The 13458-nt window shown below is 36.1% G+C and overlaps 1 protein-coding gene across 1 annotated transcript; it reads left to right on the top strand.

Annotated features, from left to right (window-relative positions):
- Window positions 1-603: 603 nt before the first annotated feature.
- LOC125269492 (CD209 antigen-like protein C) lies at window positions 604-12891 on the top strand. The gene is made up of 5 exons (XM_048192389.1): window positions 604-1093; window positions 1192-1503; window positions 2163-2290; window positions 12271-12377; window positions 12470-12891. The coding sequence occupies exons 1-5, from the start codon at window positions 976-978 to the stop codon at window positions 12603-12605; spliced, it is 801 nt and encodes a 266-aa protein (XP_048048346.1). The 5' UTR covers window positions 604-975; the 3' UTR covers window positions 12606-12891.
- Window positions 12892-13458: the final 567 nt, after the last annotated feature.

The raw sequence follows: 13458 nt of genomic DNA, 5'->3' as shown, positions 1-13458 counted from the left end.
AAACCTGCAATTGCAGTTATTTGCGGAATTATCATCTTTACATGGGTTGTGCATCGGCACGGCTTCTCAGTTAATCTAATGTTTTGAGGAGAATGTGTGGCTGTCAGTCACCACACCGGTGTGGATACTGTACTTCGGAATCACAGACTGTAGTCTTGGAAGAATGACCAAAATAAGAATTTTCACCGGAGAATCTCATCTGAACAAGTAAGTAACAAATCTGCCACTTTTGTTCTGACCAACTGAGAAAAAAAAACGCATTACAATAAATCGCTCTGCCAATGGTGATTAAATCTAACAATCGCTTAACTCATATCACATCGAACTGTGCAAATTATTATTATACGTTTTTATCAAATTGTTAATGTTAACAACAACAACAACAATACAGCTAACATGTATTAGTGTTACCTGTAGATTTCAATTTCTGTACAATATAATCTCTAACGTTAATTTGTCAGACCATACAATCCGCCATCAAAATGATAAGCTTAATTATTCCAGCTGCTGTGAAGAATAAGCTATAAATGATCCGTCACCTTCAGCATCCTCCACATGACAAATAACTCACAATTATTGAAGAGAATGTAAATGGAGCCAAATTGAACAAGATGAACTTAAACAAATACACTGAATGATTATACCTGTATTTAAATCTCATTCAAATGATCCCAATTCACACTGTAGAAAAAGAAAGAAAAAAAAAAATCTAGTGTACTTCTGCGATCAGTCGAAGTTCCTTTCTGCATAAATACTGGAAACATTTCCACAAAACAGTTCCTTTCTGCATAAATACTGGAAACATTTCCACAAAACAGTTCCTTTCTGCATAAATACTTGCCATATAAACACAGATGAGAAACAAAACACAGTCCACTCCAGGAGAGAAACTAGAGTTAGTTTGTTGGCATTCTGATGACACCATAACTGTCTGAAAGTGTAAATGAAAATATAGAAAGGAGTACAACCTGCATAATGCACAGAAAAGATGGACGAACTACCAATGATATCTATGAAAATGATGACATTATTAAAGGTAAAATTGGAAAAGAGATCACGGACTCAACGCAAAGAAAATCATCTGAACTCACAGGTACTGAGATTAATAATTCACTCAGTTTTCACGCAGTTAATGTCTGTTGTGTTAAGTGGATGAATAAAGAGAATAACAGCATGTTTGTTCATGTACAGAAAGTGATTCTGTGAGGATCAGAAGCTCCAGAGCAGCTCTAGTGTGTTTGGGGCTGCTGCGTGTTCTTCTGCTGACTGCAGTCATAGTGCTGTGTGTCTACATCTATACAAAGAGCACAAACTACACAGAAGAGAGAGACCAGCTACTAACCAATATTACCAGCCTGACAAAGGAAAGAGGCCAGCTAATAACCAAGATTACCAGCCTCACAGATGTGAGAGACCAGTTAATAATCCAGAATGGTAATCTGACTAAAGAGATAGACCAGCTGAAATCAGAAAAAAACAAACAGATATGTTTTGACAAAGTAGGTAAGTTTCTTCAGTCTAACTGGTAACTTGGCTATGGAGACATATCAGACTCCATTATTAAAGTGAAGAAGAGTACTGGATCTGTTGTGTTGGGTCGTCTGGCTTTTTTAAAGCTGTAACTGTTGTGCTCGTACTGAACTTGCAGATTTTGTGTTACTGCCATATTTATAGAGATTAATACTATTTTAGGGATTTCAATCGTGTATAAATGTTAATAGATCATTGAGATAATGAAGATAAATTAAGACATTACATTATTTTGGCAGACAAGATGTTGCAACAAGTGGCTTTAGAAGTCAATTTTTTTGTGGTTATATCATTGATCATAAGCATTTCATAAAACATTCAAGCTTGAATTGCTTTAATGGCTGGAAAAATCCCTTATCACAGAATTATTATGAACCAGGAAGAATAATAAATGTTAACTTTCTATATAATAATCACACTACATGTTAAATATGTCTTATAATAATTACAATAACCTATCCAGTAACAAAAAATGCTATCAGAAATGAGACAAGAGTGATTAATAAAGATATAAACACCTTATTATAAACAACTACAATAATATACTGTATGTACAAATAGTATATTAAAAAAAGGTTCTAGCTTGGTGTGGATCAAAATCGAGTCAATGTCCAATCTGGTTGTTTTGATAGATGGATGGACAAACTATCAATACAGTGTTTACTTCATTTCCTCTGAGAAGAAGAGCTGGACTGAGAGCAGAAAATACTGTACAGTCAGAGGAGCAGATCTGATCATCATAAACAACAAAGAGGAACAAGTGAGTGAAAGATAATTTCTCTCTCTGTGTGTGTGTGTGTGTGTGTGTGTGTGTGTGTGTGTGTGTGTGTGTGTGGTGTTCAGCTGTTAAATGAAAGACAGTGTGCTGAAATGTTTCTATTCTATGGTGACTGGGAGGGGACATGTTCGGTTCACTTAGTTTTGTTGCAGCCACGAGACATTAATTTGTGGGAACGTCATATTAACTTGTGGAAACGTGATAACATTTTTATCCATCCAATCCCATAACCTTTTAAATCCATTCACTGATTGTGTCTTCATTATTATTATTATTATTATTATTATTATTGTGTTGGCTTGGCACAAGCCAACATATTGATATTCTACTTAAACCTCTTATTATTATTATTCTTACCTGATTTTGTGACTGCTTCTCCTCCTAGAGCTTTAATGTTACAAGTCCCAAACTCTCCACAGACATTTAATTAAACTCTCCCATTCATTTAATTAAATTGCGCCTCAAGAGGAGCAGTTCCGCCCAATAGAGGGCGCACCAACATAAGAAATCATTGGCTCATGTTACCCAGGCAGTGCCCGCGGAGCTGCCGCTCTCAGAGCACATGAGACTTTCGTGCATTCGGGCAGATGAGAGAGAGATAGAGAGACAGCTGCACGGAGCAATTAAAACGTTAATATAGAGTAAAAAGTGATTAAATGCGACTGAAAGATCAGATTTCTGAACGGATGACACAATGGGAAGAAGCTTTGTATGGTTTATCCCTGTACTATTCGCTCCTATTGTAGCAGACTATCTTACTTTCGTTTTCCCTTGATCACTATGTTCATCATTTACATGCGTTTTTTAACCTATTCAAATAAAACATTCATTCGACAATATTCTATCACAAGAATGCATTGAAGAGTTACATTTAGTAAATGCACACTGTTTTTATGACATAAAGAGCCGCGATCGCCCATCTCTAAACTGCCCAGATCAAAGCGTTCTCTCTCTGTTCATCATTCACATGTGTTTCTTAGCCTTCTTAAATAAAACATTCAAGCAATTCGACAAGATTCAATCACAAGAACGCAATAACCCAGCCAACATGTCCATGTGGGCCCCATGTGGGTTTTTGATGGGCTGTCACTTGGGCCCCGCATGGGCAACCCAAGTGGGGCCCATAGAATTTTTGTCCATCGGCTCCACACAGGCCCCATGTGTGTTAGCCCATAGGGGCACATGATGGGTCCATAGTGGGCTCTAAGTGGGGCCCATTTCTGTGTTCATTATAAGGGCTCACATGGGTCACATATGGATTCTAATAAATGAGGCCAATGTGGGTCACATACAGAACCCTTATGGGGCCCAAAAGACTGATAACACTGGACCCACAAATGGCCCCTCTATGGGACCACAGTGGGTGAGAACCAGGGCTGGACTGGTAATCTGGCATACCGGGCATTTTCCAGGTGGGCCGACGCACTTTGGGGCCGATAAAAGGTAATTTATTTTATTTTATTTTATTTTTTTATTTTTTTATTTTGCCAAGGACTGGCCCATCACGCAGGGACAGCGGCCCATTGGTTTGTCTTCGATCTGAACTGACAGGCCAAAGTGAGAGAGACCTCGCCCTCCTGCGCTGTTTTTTGTTTTTAATTGGAGCGCATGAGAAACTGCAAAAGGCAAATATACCCGCTCACCACTGCCGCCCTATGAAGTAATAAACAGCGCAAGTCGCTTGATGCCTTGATCCTTTCAGAATTTAGTTTAAAACAGTCATATGATATCATGGGAACATTACAGGTTCGGTGGTGAATCTAGCTGAAAACAGCCGCGACCATGTAAAGACATGACGAGGTAAATTGGAAAACGCCAATACACACAACTACAAGCCTGTCAATCCAAAACCACCACCTTTATAGTAATTTACCTTGCAACTACTAACAGTGAAGAAATATGGTGTTTTGGCAGAAATGTATTTATTAAAAATGCTGCTATTATTAGGCCTACTTATGTTTAATATTGCGGAATATAAATCACTTTCTTTCATAAAGACTGTTTTCGTATTTTCTGTGCTTACAATATTTTATTACACAATCTATAGTTTATTATTTATTTTAGAAACCACATACCCAAGGTAATGAGAAGCATGGTTTTACCTGTGCTCTGTCTACCATGATCTTACAGTTAAACCATAGTAAAGGGCAATTAAAGGATAATATAACAAAACAGCTCTAAAGCCTGTATCCCATGGGATAAGGGCAAAGCTTTATTTTTTATTTCTTTAAATATGTTTTATGACATTTGTAATAGTTCTTATGAATTTTAATTGAAGTAAAATGTTATTTCAATGAGAGCATCATGAAAGATAGATATCAGTGTCTTACATAAATTAGGTGTTAACTCTTTAAAAATGTTATTGTTTTAAAGGAGTAGTTCAACCCAAAATGTCTTAATTTACTCAAACATGAATTACTTTCTTTCTGTATAACATAAAAAATTAAATAATTGGAGTCAAGGGTAGCTTAACCAAAATGGTTTGGTTGACAACATTCTTCAGAATATCTTGTTTTGTGTTTTATAGAAGAGAGAAAGTCATACAGGTTTGGAACAACATGAGAGTGAGTAAATGATGACAGGATTTAATAGCATTAAATTTACTTGACGGCATGAAAATCAGTGCTTTACTGTGACAAAAGTGCAATATTAAAGTTGTTAACTGCATTTGTAGTAAATTCAATAATATCCATCATTATTTTTCACTGTCCTTGTTTTGTTTATTCATTTATTTACTCCAATTTAAGGCCCTAACCCCAGCAAAAACATTCACAGGGGAACTCATGGGCCGCATGGGCTGGGTTTGTCCAGGGCCGAATTTTAGCCTCAGTCCAGTCCTGGTGAGAACTGGGCCCCATTTATATTTCTTTTTTTTTCCTGTAGGTGAAATTAATGTGCTTTAATGTGCATGAGAAAATATTTGTACTGTGAAGAAAATGACTTTCAACTCAGAATTTGTAAACTATCTCTTTATTGATCATAAGTAGAAAAATAAAAGTACAATAAAACAGGATAAGAGCATTGAAAATTCTTCAATTCATCACTCCTGGGTTGGGGCAGACCCATCAGCTTCATATCTAAAGAACAATAATGAGAGAACTGACAGTTAAAGGGATTTCTACTACTAAAAGGAATATGAACAAGATAAAGTTCAAAATGATGTGCCTGATATAACAGAAGTATGACTTTACAAAAGCACAAAAATATATTAGAAAAAAAAGCAACATAAATATAAGAAGATAAGATAAATAAAGCGACATTTAACACATTTTTTTTTAACATTATTGAATTTAATTTAACTTTCAAAAGCTTTTTTATTATACATTACAACTGTTAACTTTTAACTATTTTTGAATACAAAGTATATGTATTAATATCTGTGTGTACCACGTGTATGTGGAAATTGCTGCGTTGTGACTGCAGAACTTTTGTGGAAGTTCAAAATTGCGCAAAACCATCTCGCACCCTGCTGAGGCCCTGTTATAAAACATACAAACAGTATTACTTTAATTTAACATAGTGTGACCAAACGTCCTGTTTTCCCAGGACATGTCCTGTTTTCACGTCCTGTCCTGGTTGCTTTTTATAAAGTGATGAAAATGTCCTGGTTTTCATTGCTTTTCATTGGGCCATTAAATTGACCGGTGTTACGAGATTTTCGGTTTCCGAAGGCGGAGCATACATGAATATTAATAAGTTAATATTCATATGTTAATAATGCATGTGCAACTGAGAATATTAGTTCAGATTGTATCTCAAGACATTAGTGGATTATTCCATAAAGGTAACTATATTCTCAGCGTCACGGCTGACTTATGCCTAAACTACAGTTGTTTACTTCTAGGTAACAGTTTATATGTTTTCATTAGTTTGCACGATTTGTGCAGTCAATTGTAACTGAATAACAGATACTTTGTGTAACAGCAGAACACCTTCAGCTATCGTCTACTATGAGTTCAGCTCGTTGTGCTCTTTCTTTGTACCTTGCGATGTAACAGCTGATAGGTCTATATACATTTCTTTATAACTTTCATGCTTATTTGTTAAGCAACAAAAAACTGCTGGGAAAGATCAGCTCTATAGCAAAATATAGATGGGCAAACAAGGAGGATGAGGAAGAAAAACAGGATGAAGAGGAAAGCAAGGATGAAGAAGAAAACTAAAGATATAGATATTTTTTGTTAATTAGTTTTTGTAAGTTTGTGAGAGCTATTTTTGTTAAATTTGGATTGCTAATATAGCAGAGGTATTTTTTTTAATTTATTATTTTTCTAATACAGAAGAGACATTATTTCTATCATTATTTCATGCATTATTTTTGAAACTTGTCATAATAAAACATGTTGAGTAACCTCTGAGAAGCCTATATGAATTTGTGTCTTTGGTTATAGATAGTATTTTGTAATATAACAATTTTCTATCCATACAGAGGAGGCATAGGCCTACTTCAAATGTATTGAAATAATAAGAGTATCATTTGAGTATCTCATTGCCGGTCCGAGTGTCCTGGTTTTCGGCAATCAAAGTATGGTGACCCTAATTTAACATGAATAATTAGCATGTTACTACCTTGAAACCGATAACAATGTTTAGTTTGATATGTGATGATAATGGCGCTCTGCTTCAGATCCAGGTGTTCTTCATGAAGTAGCGGCGCGTGCATGCGCGCGCGACCAAGTCTAGCTGCACATCCCCCTCTGTTGGTGAACATGATCACTACACAATTGCTCCTATAAACCAGCAGTCTGCTGTATGCTGGTCGGGGTTTTTTTGCAATGCGGGTTGTTTTGAACGAGCTATAAAACGGGGACATTTTCAGGGGCAGCTCCAGTCGGGGACAAAACACCAAAAACCGGGACTGTCCCCGGAACACGGGGACGTCTGGTCACCCTATTATTTTGTCCATATTGCACAGCCCTAGCACGTAACTTAGTGCTTTTATGCTGCAATGTTTTTGAAAAAGAGACGCAAAAATTCATTTCTGTTCTGAGAAATAAAGTTGTGTGAATTTGACATCTAAGCACAACAACAGAATAGATAGTTATTCACTGTCTCTGCCAACTCTGGTGGACTAATTTAAAATGGCGCTCTCCCACCATCACTCCCTCGGCTGTTTTGAGGGAGTAATAACGTAGAAAATTACAATGAGACAGTTAAAATAGTGAAAAGTCGTATCATTGATTGCAGACTATGCTAAAATTTACATATTGTACTATTTATACTTGAGCTGCGTGGTTTAATTGCGGTTGACTTCGCTAAGTTTGTTAAAATTCGACTCTTACGTTACTGAATTAAAAAAAAAACTATAAAAAATTATACAATTATAAAAACAATATTACTGTTTATAATAAAATTAAATATGCATATCTTACCTTGAGAGTAAGACAATGGATGCTGGAGGCAGGAAGGCACAACATCAGTCATCGCATGACGCGATGACTGCATGACGCAAGTGCTTTTAGATTTAGATTAGGCTTTAAGAAAAAAAGAAAAAAAAAATTATATACAGTACAGTCCAAAAGTTTGGAACCACTAAGATTTTTAATGTTTTTAAAAGAAGTTTCGTCTGCTCACCAAGGCAACATTTATTTAATTAAAAATACAGTAAAAAACAGTAATATTGTGAAATATTATTACAATTTAAAATAACTGTTTTCTATTTGAATATATTTCACAAAGTAATTTATTCCTGTGATGGCAAAGCTGAAATCAGCATCATTACTCCAGTCTTCAGTGTCACATGATCCTTCAGAAATCATTCTAATATGCTGATCTGCTGCTCAAGAAACATTTAATGTGTACAATTGTACAAAATGTTTGTGTACAATATTTTTTTTCAGGATTATTTGATGAATAGAAAGTTCAAAAGAACAGTGTTTATCTGAAATCTAATCTTTTGTAACATTATAAATGTCTTTACTGCCACTTTTGATTGATTTAATGCATCCTTGCTGAATAAAAGTATTCATTTCTTTAATTTCTTTTAAAAAAAATAAAATTAAAATTCTTACTGACCCCAAACTTTTGAACGGTAGTGTATAATGCTACAGAAGCTTTGTATTTCAGATAAATGCTGTTCTTTTGAACTTTCTATTCATTAAGGAATCCTGAAAAAATAAAAGTACACAACTGTTTTCAACATTGAAAATAATCATAAATGTTATTGAGCAGCAAATCAGCATATTTCTGCATGATTTCTGAAGATCATGTGACACTGAAGACTGGAGTAACGATGCTGAAAAATTCAGCTTTGCATCGCAGGAATAAATTACTTTGTCAAATATATTTAAATAGTACACAGTTATTTTAAATTGTAATAATATTTCACAATATTACTGTTTTTTACTGTATTTTTAATTAAATAAATGTAGCCTTGGTGAGCAGACGAAACTTCTTTTAAAAACATTAAAAATCTTAGTGGTTCCAACTTTTGGACTGTACTGTATATATATATATATATATATATATATATATATATATAAATAAATAATGTACACATGCACACATGAAATACTAATGTAACCAGTTGTTAGGGTTAAGCTGTTACCCATAATTGTACAAAAAATGTATTCAAAATGGGGCCCACATTCAGACCGTCAATGTGCCCACTCTGAACCCATCCCCAGATGATGCCCATATAGCCCAGATAAAACCCAGGTGGGGCCCACATGGACATGTTGACTGGGAAAGATGTATATGGATGAGGTTTTGAGTGCAACAGAGACGGCTCGTGTCTGTAATGAAGCTCGTGCTCATCCATTCTCGCCTCAAGTCCCAAATACATGGTGAATCTCATTCAAGCGAGCACAAAACTCAAAGAGTTCCTTTCTTTGAATATTTATGTGTATGAGAATGTTACTATGTTAATAATGTGGCATAAGTGCCGGTGTTGTGCCGAATCTCGACCCCCTGCCAGATTACTACCCCCGTTGTTGAAGTCGCTACCTGATTGCCTAATCCTAACCCCTCCCCCACACCTACTCCTAAACCTACCAATACTAGGGGGTGATAATCTGGCAGGTGGTCGAAATTCTGCACAACACCGGCGCTGTTGCCACCCCCAGAATAAGCAGATGAGACAGAGACAGAGAGAGCTGCACGGACCAATTTCCACAAACCCTCTGTGAGAAAATGTTAATATAGAGTAAAGGCCATCTACAATATTAGTATTTCTCGAGTGATTGCATGATTTACACAGTTTGTTGAACAGGTTAGTTGATCGCCTGATATGATGTTATCCATTCAGAGCTTGCAAGCCGTGACTCTTAAAGCGGCCGTGACTTTTAAAGAGACATGGAAGAATCGAAAGATCAATCAATCATCACAACAATTGTTTGTTACAGAGCTAAATACAAGAAATTCCTTCTTTATTTATGTATTTCTTTGTGGCCGAAGAGACATGTGTTGGCTCTTTTTCCTCAGGCTGCCCCTCGAGGCTTTACTGTGCCAAGCCAACATCAAAGTTTGTTTATTGTGAAAAGTTGTAAAAGCGTTTTGTGTTTATTGGGTATATCATTTTATTTAGGTTTAGTAGGCATAATAATAATAATAACAACAATAATAATAACAACAATAATAATAACTAGATAAAGTTCACGTTGTATTTTGGTTGCAAATATAAAATGTTGTAGTACAATGTTTTAAAAACGTTTTGTAATGATTTTTACTTTGTCCTAGGACACAAAGTAAAATAGGGATTGGTACTCAAGTCACTGCTGACATTGTGATTTTTGGACACACGTCTCTTAAGGTGTGGTTATGAGTGCATCAGATGACCACTTCCCCCTTTTTCCCTTGTTCAGGGCACCAGTCAAGGTCTTTTACCTTGGTAGTATGAGAACACTCCCAACAGGGGCTTTCATTCATTTAGAATTAACGTAAAGTGGTCAGCTGATTTATCTGAAAGATTGGTGATATTTCTAACTTGTAGAACCTCTTCTGTATTATCAGCACAAGGAAGACACAAGTGTAATTAAAATAAATTTTATTAACAAAAGATAAACAAGAATAACTAACACAACTACTAAATGAATACCATGAATGATAAAGGAATAAAGTGCATAAGATACATAGAATACAAGTGATTAAGTTGGGTGTGGCTATGGAAGAGTTATGTTATCTTATGGAAAGATAAACTGTTTCTCTGAAAATAATAAGGTGGAGAACCTTATTATGCACCAAACAAATAAACGAAAGATTATTTGTTATTAACTAACATCAGCTATATTACGTCTAATGGGAATTAGGAAATTATATACTGATAATATACAACAATGCCAAGGTCTCTGGAAAGAGGTTTGGTCAAGTGATATTTACGTTCCACTTGGTCGAGTCCCATGACGGTGACGTCTTCCACTGGTTGTGCTGGGTGGCAATGCAGTTGGGAGAGGAGCCAGAATCTGTTTCAACAGCCTTGAACACGAAGCTCTGTGGGATGCTGATCTCCTAAAGCACCAAAGGGTCCTAAAATCTGGAACACGCAGATGAGGCCCTGGTGTAGGTGCAGAAGGTCCTTAACAATCTGGAACACGCAGACGAAGGTACCTTGGAGTGAAGGTTTGCTCTCCTGAGCTTAACCTTGTTGCAGATGTCGTTACTGTCTCGCTGGACGGAAACTCTGAACGTAGTGTTTGTTGATGTCTTTTTCCTCGCAAGCTAGAGGCTCAGAACGTGGTCATCTCTGTTGCTGCCTCACAAGCTGTAGACTCAGATCATGGGATCTGTTGTTGTCTCTCTGGATGGACCAGAGGCTCAGAACGGTATATCTGTTATGTCTCACCCGATGGGAGACTCAGAACAATATCTGTTAATGTCGCACTCCTTACAGAGTTGGGACCCAAAACGGTGTATCTGTTGTGTCTTTCCCCTTTGACGGGCAGACTCAGAACAACGAGTGTCTGTAGAAAGGTTACCTTTATCCCTTTCCGATGAGGAGGAGATTGCAATTTGGCACTTCTCCATTCAAGTGCTGTGATTGGCCGCTGGCATCAGAGGGGACACACAGAGACCCACCCAGTTCTCTCCCCTGTGGAACTCATTTGCATAAAGCACAAAGTTGGAAGTCTTTACAGTGTCTTTAAAGTTTACCAATGCATTTCTCACTTTCCAAACCACCACCAGAATACCTTTGGCAATATTCTAAACAAATAGAGACTAAACATGATGGAAAAGATTGAACTGTCATTCAATTGTACATTAACAGCTGAATTTGTATCAGATGTTGCACTACAAATAGCTGTCACTGAGAATACTTATTTCTGTGAATAAGTATCAAATGGATGTGTAGTTTGCATCAGTTCTAAGGTTTGCAAACATAGTTTTGAATGGATTTGGATGGATCTTTGTGATATCTCTTTGTTTCACCCCTTGCTGCTAAGGTCCCGAGGAATTTTTATGGCAGTCTCTGGCCAACCTTAGGAAGTAGTCTCTAGATGGGTGAAGGGCAGAAACTCCATGTGGACCAATGAGAAGTCCTGTCCTTCCCAGGCTTGGTACAAGAGGTCTTCTTCTTACCCTCTAAGAGAGGTCTGGATGTTGTCCTTCCATCTTTATCTGATGGCGTAGGACAGTTTGTTTGTGTTAGGCCACCAAGATCCAATCAAAATGTAGCAAACCTTTGTCCACTGTTACGGAGAAAGAGGGGCCCGGCCGTAAACTGGGCCCTGGAATTCACTACAGTTTTTTTAAAATAAAAAAAAAATAACACGTTTTAAAAACGTTGTGAAAATACCAAGCTGGTATGTTTTCTTCAAGTAGTCAAAAAAACATTAAAGCTTCAGTCTAACTTTTTTTTAGTTAAAAATTATCCAAAATCAATTTTTGAGCAAGTACATAACCATTTAAAAATGATCTTGTGGCCACGAGATAATATCTCGTGGCCACGACAAAACTAAGTGAACTGAACATGTCTCTCCTGGTAACCGTACTATTCTGATATAATTGCGTTATTGTTTCACTTCTAGAATTTTGTCAGAAACATTACTAGTTCTGAATCAGTCTGGATTGGTCTGACTGACAGTGATGTGGAGGGCACATGGAAATGGGTTGATGGCACCAACGTGAACTCTGGGTGAGAATCACTGAACTGATTAATATAAATGATTCTTTGTCAGTATCATATCACACAGAAAGCAGTTCTGATATTCTAATGCTGATCTGTAGTTTCAGGTTCTGGGGGTCTGGAGAGCCAAATGGAAATGGAAACGAGGATTGTGCTCTGACTTATTCATCAGGATGGGCTGATTTTCTCTGTAATTTTAATTATAAATGGATCTGTGAGAAGACTATATTTAAATGACTTGTTACAATATGTAATTCATATATAGGGAGTGCATCATGAAACCTTAAACATCTTTAAAAGTCTTTAGTAATTTTACCTGTTTTTGTTTGCATGACAATTGAATTATGCTAATCTGTAAAAACGCTAATATTAAAGCTTTCATATGTATAAACTATTTAAATTGTCTTTGTTTTGAAGGCTCAATCACACCTGATTTCCTAAACCAAAATATGCAGGTGAAACTCTTAACCTAATTTATCACGATTTTATTGTATTATTATTCAGGACATCAATAAAGTTTAATTTGAACTCTGACTATTTTTTTGCAGCATTTTGTAGCAATTATGACAATAAACCTGCTTTTATTATTTTATTTTTTTTTTATTGCGTGGCATATTTCCAGAACCATGTGACAAGGAATTAATTTAAAAGTTAAAAAAGGCAAAACACATAAACAGCTTCATGGGTTTTTCTTAGAATATGGACAGGATGTCAGGATATGAATTAAGGTTATTTTTTTTATTAAATTTGAGAACCCATCCATATTAATTTCAACAGCATTTTCAAAGTTGATCATCTGAAGAGTAATTAAGTGCTTTAGGTATGAGTACGAATGTTACATTGACAAAAGATAAGGAGAGTCATTATTTATCACAAAATAAAACAATTACATATCAAAAGTATCATTTTTTTAATTTAAAATGTTTTAAGAAATTTTCAAAATGATCTTGTGGCCACTCTTAAATAACTTTAAGAAGTTTTTTTGATTGTCTTTTGGTAACCTTGGCATAGTTAGCTGTTTGGTTACATAAAACAAGCCTCAAAAGATTTCACCTGCCAAATTACTGGCAATTATAAATCAACCCCCTAA

Source organism: Megalobrama amblycephala, linkage group LG6 (assembly GCF_018812025.1).
Source record: "Megalobrama amblycephala isolate DHTTF-2021 linkage group LG6, ASM1881202v1, whole genome shotgun sequence".
Classification (NCBI taxonomy): domain Eukaryota; kingdom Metazoa; phylum Chordata; class Actinopteri; order Cypriniformes; family Xenocyprididae; genus Megalobrama; species Megalobrama amblycephala.
The sequence above is the reverse complement of the archived record's forward strand: the minus strand, read 5'-3'. Positions and strand labels throughout refer to the sequence as shown.